Source organism: Montipora capricornis, chromosome 6, assembly GCF_036669925.1.
Source record: "Montipora capricornis isolate CH-2021 chromosome 6, ASM3666992v2, whole genome shotgun sequence".
NCBI classification, from domain to species: Eukaryota; Metazoa; Cnidaria; class Anthozoa; order Scleractinia; family Acroporidae; genus Montipora; species Montipora capricornis.
The window spans coordinates 19,149,435-19,166,934 of NC_090888.1; the positions used below are offsets into that span (position 1 = coordinate 19,149,435).

Here is a 17,500-nt window from a genome sequence, read left to right on the forward strand (position 1 = left end):
CCTGCAAATGAGGAGCAACGGATATTAAGAAAAATTATAACTCCTAAGTAAATAAAGAAAACTTCTTTTTTAAATGATGCCCGGGGATAATAGAAACAATAGAAACAAATACGTATTCTCAACAAGAGTCACATGAGTTTCAGTGGCTCTAACGCTGAACCATGGAAGACTTTAACGACAATGCTAGTTTTAGGTGACAATTAAGTTTTAGGCAAGAATCCATCGCCTTAGAGCAAGATATATACCCGAATTGGCCAAGATATATACCCAAATTGGCCTAGACGCAGCGTAAGAAAAGTGCCTATTTTTAATCCAAGTATAGCGGTTCAATAAACAATAGACAAATAGGCTGACTCAATGTTGGACTTGGAATGAATGACAATTGAAAAAACGTATTGCGTGAACGCAACATTTGGACAATTTCGGGTCTAGAAGGCAGCAGTACAATAGACTATTTTACAATTGTAGCTAGGTTGCCTGGACTAAGAATGGAAGCGAGGCTTCTAGTGACCCTGCTTTGACACAAACCTTTGTGCTTTTCTTATGTTAATGTGGCGATGGAGACTAATTAGAATTACAACAGCACAATTTACATGATAAAAGCAGTGAGATATGTATCAATACAAGGTCACCGGCAGCCTTGGAGCCATTCTTAGGCTAGGTCACTGAGAAAGCAATTGTTAAATGGCCCATTGTCATCTGGCTAAAGAGTCTTCTCGGAGGCTCTTATAGCTCTCCTAACAGTCTCCTTTCCTTTCGAATAACGTCGTAACTGGTAATGAAATGGTCGTACAGTCGACTTCTGCAAAGAAGCATGCACTCGGAAGAGTATTCTATTAAAGCCTTACCAATAGAGTATGAATCTATATTTTCCCCGGCTTGGATATCAACAAGATCCATCTGTGGAAGGAAAATTTCTGAAGATCGTTCCACAGATTTAACTCGACCACGCTTCCATTTATATTCTACATCGGCTTTTGAATAGGAATCTGTTAAATCAAAACACATACAGGTTTTAAAGTGGGCCAAAAATATTTTTTTCTCTTCGAGTGATACCATTTGTGGTCAAAATTTGAACCCAGTATAAAAAAACACTAGGGAGATTTTTGCAGCAATCGTTTAAATCGTCTTTTTAGCGTAAGCCCGTTCGAATCTTTTCATAAGGATTCGGATTTTCTGTTTGGGCAAATTTGACGAATGCAATTCAACTTAGGATAAAAATCCTAAACGTAGTTCTCAGAGCACAAATCGAACGTATTTCCCACATGATATGGCACTAATAGCAAAGTCGAAGATTAAGATGGAAAAACGCTAAAGCTCAGCTCAACTTACAGCTCATGATATTCAGCTTGCATGACTGATTGTCCAAAGGATATGTCCTTAGATTCATGCGGCAGACACCCGTTAGTGAAATCCTAAAAGAACATTCGACACGCAAAGGTCATCCTGTTACTCTTACTAGCCAAAAGGGGCTTATGAGTAAGAAATCAATAATAATGAACTTAGTTTAAAGTAGCACAGCAATCAGACAGGGGGTTTCCTGAATTCTCTTTCTTCGTATTGTTTACCCACTCTATGCGGTCTAAGGGAGGTATGCGTTTTAATTTCTGTTTTTCCGAACTTCGTAAAAAACACCGTAATCAATTCAATTGCAAAACAAATCGGTTTGAACTTTCAGTGACCAGTTATCTCCCTTTTTGTTCAACTAGTCCGTTAAGAGTATTTACAATAATGTCACGCAATTGTTGGAGCCACTTTCATGTAAAAGATTTTACTTCATCCACAGAGTTAGTTAGACTATTCATACCTTATGCTAAAGAAGACGGTTCCGTTGGGAAGGAAAATCAGTACGTAGTTTTTCTTGGTGATCTCATGAAAATTCGATTTTTTTTCGCTGTTAAAGTAGGTGTCAGGAATCCAGATTTTGTCTAAGAGATCTCCCTGGGCGACTATCTGTTCAGTTCCTTTGAACTTGAGCCTCGGATCTTCCCAAGTTTGTCGAAGGTACATTGTCATCCCATACTCCTGTAAAAAGAATGCAGAATTACAAGAACACACCGTCTATTCAAAAAGCCAAAAAGATTTATTCGTTTTTCAGATTTTTAAGCATGTGCATCATTTGTGGCAGATGAGCGTCCAGCTTGACCTAAGTTTCTTTTCCCGCGCGCCTTAATACTTCAGAGATATAAGATTTACTATTATTTTTGCACTATTTCAGAAAATACGTAATGGATAATAGCGGAGCTCTCTCCATGTATGCCAATGTGATCAGTATTATGCTAGTTGACAGCATACATCTTTGACATTGGACATCCATGTTTTCATCTATTGACATCTGTCAAAACAAGGTATCCGCTGACCAGTATCACGTGACCATATCGTGGGCTCAAGCTTAGAGCTCACCGAGGTCAGCTGTTTTTTTTAAAGTTGACCGCTCACCAGCTACTGGTTTTCGATTGGATTACAGGCTCAACCGAGGTTAACTCACCTAAACATAAGCGAGGCTTCATTTTTCGCGTGCTTTCTGTGCCTCGACGTTGCTACACGGCCATACGACTTCAACTATAGTTCTTACACGAGCAACGCTTTTCGTGTTCAAGTGGAAAACGGTTTGGAAGATGTTTTCTTCCTGCATTTCTCGCTGGTTTCAATCCAGTTTGACATATCATTCTTCCTGCATTTCTCGCTGGTTTCAATCCAGTTTGACATATCATGATAGCTGTGGTCCACACTGGCGCCTACGCAGTTATTCAAGTCAAGCATCGGGATATAAACTTAAAGCTGAGTGTTTATTTTTAATTTGCTTCGAGCTGCTTTTTTCTCTGTATTGCAATTTTTAGGAGCTCTGATAAGGTTACATGATGCCTGGAGGACCTATGACTAGAACATAAACGACATGAGAACGAAAGTTATTCTTACTGCCTGATTGGGTTAGTGAAAATAAAAGGTTACGAATTGTCCGCGTTTTGATGTTTCCAGTTGCTGCTTTAATAATTTAAGAAAAATTCATTGACTATTAAACTAGTGAATTCTACGGTACATTTTTACGCTAAAAACCGATATCGCATGAATCACGAAGCGATGAGTAAGATATCGGTTTTTCGAGTGAAATTTACTTTGGAATTCGCCAGTTTGGCAATGAATTTTTCTTGAACCGCATCGGAGTTTTAAAAGAAAAGTGAACGAATGGACAAGGAAAAAAGCCATTTCAAAGTCAACTGTCAATAGGAATCACGCTAAAATTAGAAGCCATAAAAGAACTTTGTCAGCTCAAGGTACAAAAAAAAAGAGTTTTACTAAACTACTTATTCCACTTTATTTCTGAAAACGAGATCATTTACATTTTGATGTATTTCGTTGAAACACGCCAGGTTGGTTTGGAACAAGAATCGGCAAAATACGTCAATGCAACCAAGAAAGGACGAACTTCAAACAATATCCGCTCCAACACTTGAATAACGTTTAGTTCAGTGCTTTACACAAATTTTTGAAAACACAAGCTAGTGAAATTTCGCCCTAATTTTACGAGAACTCATTGCGATTACGTGTTTATAACATAAGGGCAAAATTTTGTTGTCACTGTCAAGGCGCATTGAAAACCATCCTCGGAGACCCAGGGGCAGATCGCGGAGGCAAGGGAAAGTCAAAACGGGCGAGACAACGGGCGAAAGAAAATGGCGACGAAGAAAAACATAGTAGGGCGAGAAGAGCCCCCGGGGACAAGTTCTTACCAGACCAGTTCCAAACAGCAGAGGTAACCCTCAATTCTGATTGGTGCCAGAAATTCTTTGTGTTTTTCTGGCCAATCAGAAAATCACTTGATCGCCATACTCGCCTTGGTTCGTTTGGCAAGGTTTTGCTCGAGGAGAAAAGTCTCAATCACAGCACAAAATATACAGGGAATCGTTCGGAATATCGGCGGAGAAATACGCTGGACCTTTTGCAGGTATTGGTACAGTAGCGTATTTCCAAGTGTGCGAAATTTGTTTAAAGATGTCCTCACCGATTCACCTAATAAAATAGCAGCGATTACTTTTGATGAAACAATTATTTTCATTCTGCCCCCTTATCCTGGTCGAGGTATTTCTAGAAATCTTACATGAATTGCGGTGGCAATAACTTTTGCTTATCTCGAGAAATTCTTGATCGCACGGGTCACACGCAGCACGACTTTATTTCAATGCGCGCCAAATTAAATTCAACGCTATCGAGCTCGTGTTCTCTTCACGATATTGTTCACGATGAGCCAACCGAAAGAAACAGTTCAGTCATGCCTGTTGTCGAGTGCGTCCTTACGTTTTTGTTAACAAACAGAGACAGCAAAACCTTTATGGTAAATTTTTGAGAATATTTGAAGAGGTTTTCTATCAAACTTAAAGGTCCAGGCAGATGATGGTCTTTCTGGTGCATTGTGCGACACTTGTGCACAAAAGGCTGGAATCAATCTGGAAAAAAAAAGGTCGTCATTTGCCATTTCAGCAAAGCACTTGTTGAAAAGGAGACATCCCCTTTATCCTTTGACACCGAGGCAAGATGCAGAAACTGCTTGTCACAGTGACATGGAAAAAGGTTATAGAATTCCCTTTGAAAATGTACCAATTAAGCCAATTCCACCATCCTCGGTGATGTATTGTCCTGGTGAGTTAAAAAATCACCATGAGGAAAGCACCCAAACACCAAAATCAAGTTGCCACTGCTTTCCAAAATCAAGCAAAGGAATATCTGTCAAGGTATACACAATTCCAATAATTCTGTATACATACACACACTGTATGTTGATGTAGAAACACATGTTTTATTACACTGACAGTGTACTAGAAAATGAAATTTGCCATTGTTATAATGGCATATCCTTAAGTTTCAAGTTTTTCGCAAATTACTTAGTTTAACTTTTTACAAAAGATGCCATATCCTTATCCTTTAGGAGGCTCAGAACAGATGTTCCGCCAAGTGCTCTCCGGCTTATTGTCACACATGCCACCTGAGCCGCTCTAGAGGATCATTAATGAATCAAGATTAATACAACCAGAAATAGTTTGTTAGATTTGGTCAGATTTATCCCAAGTTCGTCCAGCGTCGTTCCCTGATTTGTTTGGAAACAAGTGAGAAGCGTTATTTTGCATTCTTCCAGTGGAATTTTTTTCATCTTTCAGCTTTTTCTTAAATATTTCAAATTCTTCTTCAGTTTATAGTTCTTTCTCACATCATGTGCTGGGTCACAGAATTATGATATGGTTTCAAAATCTAAAAAACAAAATACTGCTCACTGAATTGGTTTTGAGATACTTTTCAAGCAACAAGTTTTAGAGGGCCTTTGAGCAGCACTGTACCATTAGCATAGCAGCAGTTGGGACCCAGCAAACACCCTTTAAAACATTGCCTTGCAATAGTATTACACAGGTATGAAGCTGTAGCCCTTTTGTAAAGATTGGAGTAATCTTTTTCCCATTCCTTAAACTGAGAAAATAATTTCTCTTTTCATCAGTGACCACATTTCTGGCATTCTGTGGAGTGCTCTTTACCTCTTCAACAATTGTCTATCTAGATTAATGCTGCAGTGACATTTTGCATTTTGCCTGAGTATAATATTTATGGTGATTTCAAAACCCAAGCAGCTGGATACAGTTGAACAACAACAATAATAATAATAATAATAATAATAATAAGAAGAAGAAGAAGAAGAAGAATTATTATTATTATTATTATTATTATTATTATTATTATTATTATTATTATCATTATCATTATCATTAATATCATTGTTGTGGTTGTTCAACATACTTGTACCATAGAAAGAGTATGCTGTTTCCTTCTTTCTGTGGGAAATATGAAAATAGTACATAAATCAGTTACTAATGGTTCATTTTTTGAGGTTCTATTTTGTTTCCCTAAACTGAAATATTGTGCTACTTTTTCTGATGTGTCCAATAACGCCGACAAATTAATAAAAAATATTTAACGAATGTGAAATAATTATTATAAGTTGCCACATTTTTGGGATCTTTGATGTAAAGAGAAATATCAAGGTTAAGATTTTATATTTGCAGAGGTACAACTCAGATTATGTACTACATGGATCCAAACTCGTTTTACTATTGGAGAAGATTTCTTTCAGCATTGTTTTAGAAACCTCAGGACTCCCTTGTTGTTATTACTGTCGAACACACAGCACACTTTTGTATGAAATATGAAATAGCAAACAAAAATTTCCTTGGAGCAAAATTAATGTTGCTTGAGAACATTAATGACAACCCAACTTACGGTGCTCATAAAATATTCACAATCTCTTTCCTGTGTTCTTTGCAACTGTCTTTAATCTTTTTTCACGTTCAGATTATTGTCCATTATCCAAGTAAAATTGTCTCAAAGGAATTGCCAGAACATTTGCACAGCCTGGGTATTGCCCTTTGCAAGGCTATTAAAGAACACATCAGCTGTTACTTTAACAGCATTCAGAAGCAAACGTTTTCTCTGGAGATCAGCAAAATTTCAGCCACAGCAATTGATGCAAGAAATCTAGAAATACCTCGACTAAGAAAAGGAGATCAAAAGTAATCGCTGCTATTTTATTAGGTAAATCGGTGAGGACATCTTTAAACAAATTTCGCACACTTGGAAATACGCTACTGTACCAATACCTGCAAAAGGTCCAGCGTATTTCTCCGCCGATATTCCGAACGATTCCCTGTATATTTTGTGCTGTGATTGAGACTTTTCTCCTCGAGCAAAACCTTGCCAAACGAACCAAGGCGAGTCTGGCGATTAAGTGATTTCCGTGTAAGAAGACGCGAAAAGACTTCACGGCCTGCTGACCTCTGATTGGCCAAAAAAACACAAAGAATTTCCAGCACCAATCAGAATTGAGGATTACCTCTGCTGTTTGGAACTGGTCTGGTAAGAACTTGTCCCCAGGGGCTCTTCTCGCCCTACTATGTTTCTCTTCGTCGCCATTTTCTTTCGCCCGTTTTGACTTTCCCTTGCCTCCGCGATCTGCCCCTGGGTCTCCGAGGATGATCGAAAACCAGTTGGGCAAACAGATTAAAAAGCACTTGTTCGCTCGCATTTTCGATCAAAACAAAGAAACAAATCAACTTTATGTCCAAAAGAGTACAGATAATTGTGATTTAATTCCAGTTGACAATAAAAATTCGATTTTCATTCCTGAACAAAGGAAAAACCGATTAAAACACTTTTTGAAAATAACAAACGGTTTAGTGCCCAAGGAAAGAATTTGTGGAGTAACTTCTTCCTGTAAGTATGAGCTATTACTGGTATTCTGTTTTGTCGTAGCATTCTCTTTCGCTTTTAAGTCGTTTTTGTTCTAGTCACAGGTCCTCCAGGCATCATGTAACCTCATCAGAGCTTCTAAAAAATTGCAATACAGAGAAAAACTGAGCAGCTCTAAGCAATTAAAAATAAACACTCAGCTTTAAGTTTATATCCTTCCGATGCTTGAATGACTTGAATAACTGCGTAGGCGCCAGTGTGGACCACAGCTATCGTGATACGTCAAACTGGATTGAAACCAGCGAGAAATGCAGGAAGAAAACATCTTCCAAACCGTTTTCCACCTTAACATGGAAAGCGTTGACTGTGTAAGAACTATAGTTGACATAGTATGGCCGTGTAGCCGCGTCGAGGCTCAGAAAGCGCGCGACAAAATGAAGCCTCGCTTATGTTTAGGTGAGTTAACCTCGGTTGAGCCTGTAATCCAATCGAAAACCAGTACCTGGTCAGCGGTCAACAAACAGCTGACCTCTGTGAGCTCTAAGCTTGAGCCCGCGATATGGTCACGTTATACTGGTCAGCGGACACCTTGTTTCGGCAAATGTCAATTGATGAAAACATGGACGGTCCAATGTCAAAGAAGTATGCTGTCAACTAGCATGATACTGGTCGCATACATGGAGGGGTGGACGTCTTACGTACGTACGGACGGTTGATGACGTCATGGCTATAAAACCAAAATTTCTCGCATCGATGGGTTACCATATTTTCTTAAATAGCTCCGCGCGCGCGGAGCTCCGCTATTATCGCTGCCAAGAGACACTTTCACATTTCGCACACAACTGCACAAGACACTTTTTTGGCAGAAAGCGATTGGGAAATTATTATCTTTGTCAGACATGTTAGACAAGAGAAATATCATTTCATTTATAGACATGTTCTTACCATGTTGGTTACGGAAATTTCCCCAATATCAACAATGTACATGTCGACATAAATTGTCACTGGTCTTCCTGAGAAAAATTAAAGCAGATATAAGATTTCTAAGATCTTTCATATACTTACTGAAAGTATAAAAGTGTACTTAGTTTGAATAAATTAAAATTTTCGGTTTTTATGTATGTTTTATGGTGTAGTTAAGCTTGATAAGTTTGGAATGTGTCCCCAATTAGTGCCAAGAGGAGCTAGAACGCTTAGACACTTTAATAAAGGTTATGTATGTATGTATATGTATGTATGTGACTTGTATGATGTCATTCAAAGGCTTTCTGGTGACACTGTTGCTTCGTGGAACCGCTGGAAGTACCCTGGCTTGGCTGTTCACACGCCAGGGTCATAAGGCGAGTTCATACTGGGGTCCAAGGAGGCCATAAGTGCGACAGATAATCATTGAGACTTACTCGACTACGCATTTGATGGAGTAAAACTTGACTCGAGATCGCTTTTTGGCATCTCTGAAGATACCTCGTTTATAAAACACTTAAACTAAAATGAACCCTGTTCGCATTCAAAGTATAGTAGACCTCGGGGATCATGCTTTTTACGTCCTTACTATGAACTCGCCATTCTCTTGCAGACACCAGTTGTTCAAAGGGGCCGGATAACTTTATGCAGTGGATGAGTCACTATCCGTCAGTTTCAATCCCTGCAAAGATTTCATTATTTGCCCTGGAACGTAACTGTGAATGTGCACACGCTATAGAGTGTTTTTACATGACGTCAAGGCGGCCATGTTGGTGTTCCAAAACAAAGGAATAGCGACTTTGATGGTGTACCAAACTAATCCTCCGGGAATTGAACTCTAATTTTATGCAAATGCTTTCTTTTGTTTCAGTAATCCAATATGGCTGCTGGTCACGTGAGCGAAAACGCTCTATAAAGCACATCTAGTTAAAACGCGTGTAAGAAAATCTTGGCCAACGTTTAACATGAAGTATATTCTATAATCTGGATAGTGAGTTACTCACTGGGTAACGTTATCCGACATTTGAACAACTGAGGCCAGATCGAAAGTTTGCGAAACGAAAAATAGGTTGACATGACGTATTTGCAAAGAGAGGTACTCTGCTGACTTTTTGACAATCACTTTATGCAGACTCCCAGAAGGTGCGATTAACAAGCAGTGCATGCAGTTCTGAGTAACACACTGCTGATCCCTACTCTTGACTACAGGCGAAGACGTTTTCCTTGCGTTAAGAGAGATACCTTACTTGTGCAATGGTATAGACCTCTTTCGTAATGGCAGCCAAATACAATATTTTTTTGTTTTAATCCTAATAAGCCTTTCTCGCCTCGCTTCGACGAGCAAATTTCAAAAGAATATTTGTTTCAAAATGAAGGCAGTAGGTCTAATTAACATAAATACAAAAGAATGTAAAAGTGGTCGCCATTTATGAAAGTGGTCTATGTTTTCAATTTATGCTTTGACCATAGGAAACGGAAAGTAAATTTAAATGCTCTGTATTTAGTGGAAGTGCACTTAGCTATCAAGCTATTTCACAGGCACCCCACTTTTAAAAACTTGAAACAAACATGATTACGAACCCTAACTTGCAGGTAGAGTTAAATCCGAGACAACCCAGAAACAAATTTCCCCATGCCAGTCGCGGCCCACTCGAGGCCAAAACAAACCAAGCATCGCGAGTGTTCAAGTAATCCTGCAATAAAATATTCCGCCAGCTACGAAGGCTATTGGACCATGCCGCCTCGTCGTAATACGAGAAGGCATAATCAGCAATCGATAGTCACGGTTTCTCTCCTTAACAGCCGTATAAAAGATCGTGATTGTACAAAGTACCAAATTAAGTTGCAAAGTTAACTCCTGCAATTTACCTCCAAATTTGGGTCTCAATCGATTGTCATAATCACGTAGCAATAGGTTCAGTATCGCAGTGGCATTTCTAGTTTTCTCTTCTTCAAAGGCTTCCCTAATGAGGAATTATGACAATTAGTCACGTTTAGATTATATATACTACTTTCGCCCTTTAACAGTTGTAGCCAGGATAATCACGAGAATGCGCTTCTTTAGATCAGACTGCAACGCAACGCCGACCAGCCTTCATGTGTTACCCTTCCGACGAATGTTGTCCGGTTTCTACGTCCCGTCCGTCCAGAGAAAGGATGAAGAACACGAAGCCAGTAGATTAACTTTGCCATTAAGTAAACCCCCCCTTTGAAATTTTTATTGAGACATGTTATTAACAGCTTTTGTTAGCATAAGGTTTGATGGTTCTTCAACTATATGGACTCCGTGTTACCCAACCACAAAATGAAGTGGAAAACTGATAAAAGCAGACATTATATGAGTCGGCAGTGATTTTCTAGTCAAGTATAAGCACTTTTCTCAAAACGGTCCCTTTTATCTGCCAATGTAATGAGAACAACGCTATTTGTAGTTAAACTAAATATGGCCGTGCGTTTTGATTTAGCAATCTATTGTAGCTATGCAATCATTTTCAAATCGAGATGGCGATCTGGGTTCCGGCTCTGTTATCCTTCGATTACAAGTATTCTTTTTCATGTTAACGCGAAGAGAAGAACTCTCAGAGTAGTTATGAATCGATTTTAACTGGAAGATAAGGATACCAGTATTTCACATGTTGAAAACGAATAACGCTCTGTCCGGAAAGGCATTCATCAGCTCTCCTTTTCATTAACCGGTGCTCGTCTTTATGCGCTTTTATGCGTGATGACGTCTGACTAGCTAATTTCCCCACCAAGCCTCGTTATTCATATATTTGGACACGTATATCTGCTCGCACGTGGATTTCCTTTTCAAGTTTGCCCCTTCGGGATTTAGCTCATGCTAAAATTTAAAGTTTGAATTTTCGAATTCGAGGCTTGGTGGTGAAATTAGCTAGTCAGACGTCATTACGCACAAGGGCTATTGAGTTAGCCAGACGGCGTCTATTTTCACACATATATCAGCACTTCATTGGATCATCATTTATTTAACACTCTTTTGTCCTCAATAAATTTATAGGAGAATCTTTTCAATATATTATAATGTGGCAAGTTATTTAGTTGGTTGGGTTAGAGTTAATTTAAGTTGGAATATTCCTGAATGATGACATATTCCCACCTTAAAGTTTCAGTTTAGAGCAAAGTTAAACGAAACAGAATTCTACGTATTAATGATCGAAGATCAGGATCCCAAGCAACTGCTTCCTGACATTCTTTTGCATATAGTCTCATTTTCAGTTTCCTTTTCATCGTTAGTAGGTCAATTCTTATTGTGTAATGAACTCAAGAGAGAAGTAGAGCGAAACCTTCCAAAACATTTTGTACGAAATACCGGTATTTTGTCTGAAAATCTCTACAACGACTACCATTAATTAAAAAAAATTATTCATTTATTCTGCACCAGAAATATCACTCAGGCATTTTTACAATAAGAGGTATAACAATTTTCTGAAATGTATGAAACTGATCCGTGCGGAGATTTACCAATGGAAGCTTCATTTGGAGAGATTAGCCGGCCAATGCGCGCGATACGTATGGGCCTGTTCAAAATGGTATAAGACAAATTGCAAAAAAAACTTTACTGAAAAGGACAAAATGTATGGAAGCTAAAACCGTTAAAACTACTTTTAGAGTTATGTAACGAATGGATTTCCTTGCATAAATAACATGATATTCATTTTGTACTAAAATACAATTAGGATGGTGTCACTTCTGAACTAGATGCTGTTATAAAACCTTATGACATTTTTACAGTCGGCACAGATTTTTTTTTGTAGGAGCTGCGAGGCTACCGTTTTGTTTTTTTTTTGGATTGAGTGAATTAAGAAAAAAAGCATGTTCTAGTCATTCCGAACAAATGTAAAAAAGATCCTTTCCCTCAGTTAATACGACGATGGAATCTCTGGATCGCTACTAAGCTTCTGGGAACCACTGATCGATGAATTGGGCCATGATGGGATGTCGTCTTGGATAGTGTTTTTGCCAACTACAGTCGAACCTGTATATCACGGCCACCCTCGGGACTTGAGGAACTGTCCGCTTAATATGGTGGCCGCTTTATACCCGACAGGATCACTAAAAATACTCACTGGCCGTCGTCTAATGCCAATTTAATGGCGTATCATACAAAAACACTATCCATGCACGGAAACAGTAGGGCAATCAACACTCTTTGAAGCGATCGATACTTAAAGCAAAGTTGCAAACTTGTAAACTTAACGGTATAATATACGTAACAATGTGTAAAAGTATTGTACAATAAATTGCCCTTTACTCTTCTACGGTACACAGTGCTGTATTTCTATGACTTACAGTTCATAACAAAAGATCTCATTTCGTCATTTCATAGTTGTTACGTTCAATGTGCAGTTATAACGGAGATGTTGCTAATTAAAAGTAAGACAATATAGAATACTGTACAAGTTTAAGTAATAGAGTAAGAATTACGACGACTTAATAAAGTCGATCACGTACGTCTGGCGTTTCGGCATTTGAAACTTGTGTTTGTAGAGCAAGTCGTTAACTGTCGACACTGCTTTATAGTGATGATCATGAATCGCATTTTAAACACTGATAAAATACCGCATAAAATGAGTTTCTGTTCAAGGGTGGCCACTTAATACAGGTAAAAATAACAAAGAAAGACAAACATAGGACTGCCACAGGGTGGCCGCCTAAAACAGGTAACAAATACAGCGTTTGTATGAGCGAAAAAATCGGGACTTTGAAAACTGGCCGCTTAATTGAGGATGACCGCTTAATACACGGCCGCGTTATATACAGATTCGACAGTATTTGAGTTTAGCTTTGTCTCACCTTATAGATGATTGTTCACCATATCATTTTACAAACAAAAAATAAATAAATAAACGAAGGCGATCTATCAGACAGAACGGAATAAACGCACTTTTCTTTGTAGATATAGTTTAAGCCAACAACTTACTCTTCTGCTTCTTGGTCCATTGCACTAGGTAATGCTTGGCCAAAAAGGGGGAAAGCTCCGCAGAGAAAAAGGCAGATTAGCTTCAGCAACATCAAGGAGTTGTCACCTATTCAGAGACTGAAAACAATCAAGTACATTACAGCATTTTTGTAACAAGATGCAAACTCTCTCACGAATTAACACAGGATAAACGAGTAAAGGATCGTCTGCGCTATGGTTTTTTCCATGAAGTTTCATCCTATCCACAAAATTGTTTGAAACAAGGACATGGATCAAGTCGAAGAAGGGATTTTGTTTTAAGAAAATGCAATGCTGATGTTGTTACACGTTAAAATTCAAACATGCAAGGTATTTCGTGAAGTCATACTTTCTAACTGAACTATGAGTTTGGCTTCTTAGAAGAATCCGCTTTGGCGACAAGTTTGGAAACCTTAGCTTTTACATCTTTTCATAGCCTCCAATTTACTGCTTTATTGATTAATTCATCTGTTTGATATCTTGAACTACTCGTCAAATATTTAAGTTTACATATGAACTGTGTAAAACCCTAGCCCTTAGGCCTCCCATCATTTTTTTTCTTTCAAAATATGGTTTTGAGAGAAAAAATGTGCACACATATGAAGTTAACCAATCTTTACGAAATCAATCAATATAGAGGTACTTTCACATTGATTGCGCCTTAAACCAACGCTTGTTTTGTCGAAGCCACTGATCTTTTGCAAGATTGCAAGATACAGAGAATGTTCGCATACCACAGTGCCGGCATGGGGCTAGGTTATATGAAAAGCTCTTTTCCCACTGAGAGCAAAATTATGCAGTTGTCTGATCGAAAAAGTGCCCCCAAAGCTATCTATGTGTTAATATTTAATGTCTCGTGGTTCAGTTTTTTTGTTAATAGGAACAGGTTGTTTACCACAACAAATTCTTCTCTCCTCAGCATGCAATTCTTCCTGCATGTTGTCGCCGAGACCGAAGTTGCAAATCATGGCAATCCGACACACTATTAGTTGCTTGGGACTACGAAAGCGCTTGTCAGTTTCGGTATTCTTCGGTGATTACCGGGAAAAATCAAGGCCTCTGAAAGGCGCGCGTACAAATTCGTTTTGCAATTGTTTGAGCTTATCAAATTTTGCATTGCGTGCTGTACTTTCATCATTCCTATCCAAGTCCAAAAACGATTATCTGCCACTTTTCATCCGACATCTCTACCTGAAATCTGTAGAAAGTTTCTCTTGAATTATTCGATATATCTATCCCCATAAAAAGCTCGTTTCCCACCGAGAGAAATTATGCAGTTTTCTGCTAGGAAAGAGGCGGTGCCCGCAAACCTATCAGTGAGTCAATAATCAACTCTCCTTTCGTTACAGGAGCAGGTTGTTTACCGCAAGATTTCCAACCAATGTCTTCCAGGTCCACTCCAAAATATAGAGGTGAAAGACGAAAGTTCTTCGATTCTCTTACTTCAAGTTCATCAAAACTTGCTCCTGCATACTTTGTCTTTATAGCGCCATGCCAATATTTTTTTTCCAACATCTGCTCTATAAATATCAGAGATTTCTTTCTACGAGAACTCTTAACAAAACAAGAAACTGACCCATATCCCGAAGTGTGTAGTATAATGTCTCTAGTATCGACTCGTTCTTCCAATTCTCGCTTTTAAGTTTATTAAAATGCAACACTTTAGAAGATGAAAACTTTTCAACACATTCCTAATGATATAATTAGAATGAACAACTTAAAAAGCAAGTAAAAAATGAAAGTGCAATTAATTAAATTCAATTCCACCAATGAATACTGTGAGTGCCATGGATAAATTACTTGGTCCATTTATCGCCTGTTGTATTAGAAGAAAAAAAAAACGAGTGCACTTTTAAAGAAAGATTTACTGTACGAAATGTTTCTCGCTTTTCAACAAAGTGCTCGACTGTCATCAGTTTTAAGTATATTTGTAAACCAAGAATCATATTAATATTGACAATGAGCTCTCCCCTCTCATTACAACTAACTTTATTCCTTTGCTTGGCACCAAAATATAACGAAAGTGCATCAACAAATTAGGATGGATTTTTTAAGTACCCTCATTTATAAAATGGTATGCAAAACACTTATCCCTCAATGGACACGTCGAATGTACAATACGGGTAATGTAGCACTTAGGAGCAATAATAAAAAAGATGGTTTTACCTGTTACCACGCTGAGTGCCCAGCGAATAACCGAAGCTTAAACGAAGTTATTACATTATGGTTCGTACTTTTTACCCATGTAACTCATTGGTTGAGGGCAAACGAGAATTAAGCAATTAATTCAGTGTTCTCACACGCAGAGAGTTTTTGTCTCTTTGACGTTGCGAAACCTATGTTGATTTTTAAAACAACGTACTGATAGACGGCATTTTTTCCAGTTCATTTTCGGATTCAGGTAAATTCTGCTTACAAAGAGTCGAACAGTTTGTTTCTGCAAACGGTCTCCAGTTAGCACATCTGTGTGAATTTTTTTTCACCTTACACCCGCTGGTCACGACTTCAATGACGCAGAAATTTCTGAAAAAAATTATTGTAACAAAAAAAAACTACAAGCTATCTCAAGTTAGGCTTGATTTATTTGACCCAGCTGGAAAATCGTCTGCTTTAAGTAAACTTACCTCTAACCTAAACAACCGACACAATTTTGACTACTCCTCATTCTCAACAACGCAACAGCATCAACGAAAGTTCATTTAAACTCGTCTTGCCTTATTAAAAATATTTTATTTTTCAAAACTTCCTCTCCTCCCTTAGTAGAAATAATTGTTGAACATCGAACTAATCAAAGTCTACCGTGAGCAATAGAGTATGCATGTATTTTGATCGCGCTGTTTTTTTTTTTTCGAATATTCGAAGCAAAATTAATATTATTTTCATAAATATATATGACCTGTAAAATTACAAACAAAACTTATACAAGATATTAAACTTCAATGAATGTTACGGGCAAGTAAATTGGAATCTCTGACACCTGCAGATCTGTATATAAAAATTTCCCTTTATGACCTTCGGTATATGTTTTCTTGTTATAATATCTTTTCGAAGGTGACATACGGTATAGCTTCTTTTTAGAAACCTTTTTTTAAAAATAGTACGGTTAAGTAGGAAAACCGAGTAATGGTTTGACTATTTTAGTCAGGCACACAAAGTGCCTGTTTAAGACGAAATAATCCGACTCAAGCACCAATGAACGTTTGCTACTACAATGTGCTTGGCTTGCTACTTAAAACAATAACAAGACACCGACTGAAACACTCGAAACAATATTATAATGACCTAGACGTAAGAAACAAAAGAAGTTTTCTCTATACCAACATACATTCAAGAAGATGAGTGCAGCTAATTTTTTTAAACGCTTCTTACTCGCATTTCATCAAGTCTTTTTTTCCTGAAGGAATAGTGTAAGTAGCTTACAAAATGAGATTTCAACACATTGAATGTGAAGTACACAAATGTACTTGTTCAAGCTGTTTTTCCGTGTCAAAACAACTATCTTTAGAATTCTATTTTCTAGCCCACCCTTTCGTTGTCTGTTTTGCGTTTGTATAAGCCATATAGCTAAATCTCTCAGTTCGTCTTCACAATCAACACTGATAGTACAACGAACGAAATGGTATATGAAATCAATCATACATTAAAATGCGGATATGTAAAAAGAGAAAATTCATGCTAATGCCTTGTTTATAGTGGAAGTGCACTTAGCTATCAAGCTAGTTTACAGGCACGCAATGCAGGTTTTCTTTAATATCTGAAAGAAATGATTCAAACTTAACAGAAACATGATTAAGAACACCAACTGGTACGAGGCAACCAGTTTGACTACTTACAAAGCGTCACAAAACAGAAGGCGCCATGATTAGAAGTCAAGCAAGATGGTGCGAGCAAGGACAGCGTAGCACTCGTTATTTCTTCGACCTCGAGAAACGAAATCGTTCCAATAATTACATTACAAAACTAAAAGCCGATGATCGAACTCTGGATACCCCCACCGTAATCCTGAAAGAGAAACACAGGTACTACCAAAAGCTTTATACTTCCACCTGCACAAACCCAAATGACCCCTGTTTCGATAAGTTCTTTGAAAGCCCGTCACTTCCAAAATTGACCTCCCAACTTGCCGACACTTCTGACGGTCGATTAACAAAAGAAGAATGGCATGCCTCTCTAAACGAATTTTCCAGGGGCAAGTCTCCTGGCACGGAAGGCTTAACTGCCGAATTTTATCTAAATTTTGGGAGGACAGGAATTAGTCGACAGTTTCAATTACGCCTTCGAGATCGGCGAGCTTTCGATTTCGCAAAAAAGAGGAATAATCACACTTATTCCAAAAAAAGATAGAAATAA

General features: G+C 38.1%; 1 protein-coding gene across 7 annotated transcripts in view; it reads right to left on the reverse strand.

Moving 5' to 3' along the window:
• LOC138051717 (gamma-aminobutyric acid receptor subunit beta-3-like) overlaps positions 1 to 17,500 on the reverse strand; it is a 54,213-nt gene that overhangs the window by 12,913 nt on the left and 23,800 nt on the right. For 4 of the 7 annotated variants that reach the window (XM_068897972.1, XM_068897971.1, XM_068897975.1 and 1 more), the window contains 7 exons: positions 13,133 to 13,249; positions 10,060 to 10,154; positions 8,173 to 8,240; positions 1,808 to 2,025; positions 1,333 to 1,415; positions 849 to 989; position 1 (listed from right to left, as the gene is read on the reverse strand). The exon at position 1 is cut by the window's left edge and continues 163 nt beyond it. In XM_068897972.1, the coding sequence (XP_068754073.1) occupies position 1; positions 849 to 989; positions 1,333 to 1,415; positions 1,808 to 2,025; positions 8,173 to 8,240; positions 10,060 to 10,154; positions 13,133 to 13,224 (698 nt within the window). In that variant the 5' untranslated portion in view covers positions 13,225 to 13,249. Of the gene's footprint in view, positions 2 to 848; positions 990 to 1,332; positions 1,416 to 1,807; positions 2,026 to 8,172; positions 8,241 to 10,059; positions 10,155 to 13,132; positions 13,250 to 14,341; positions 14,469 to 14,514; positions 14,526 to 16,983; positions 17,202 to 17,500 lie in introns of those variants that run through there. The other 3 variants (XM_068897970.1, XM_068897974.1, XM_068897973.1) reach the window with 3 other exon arrangements.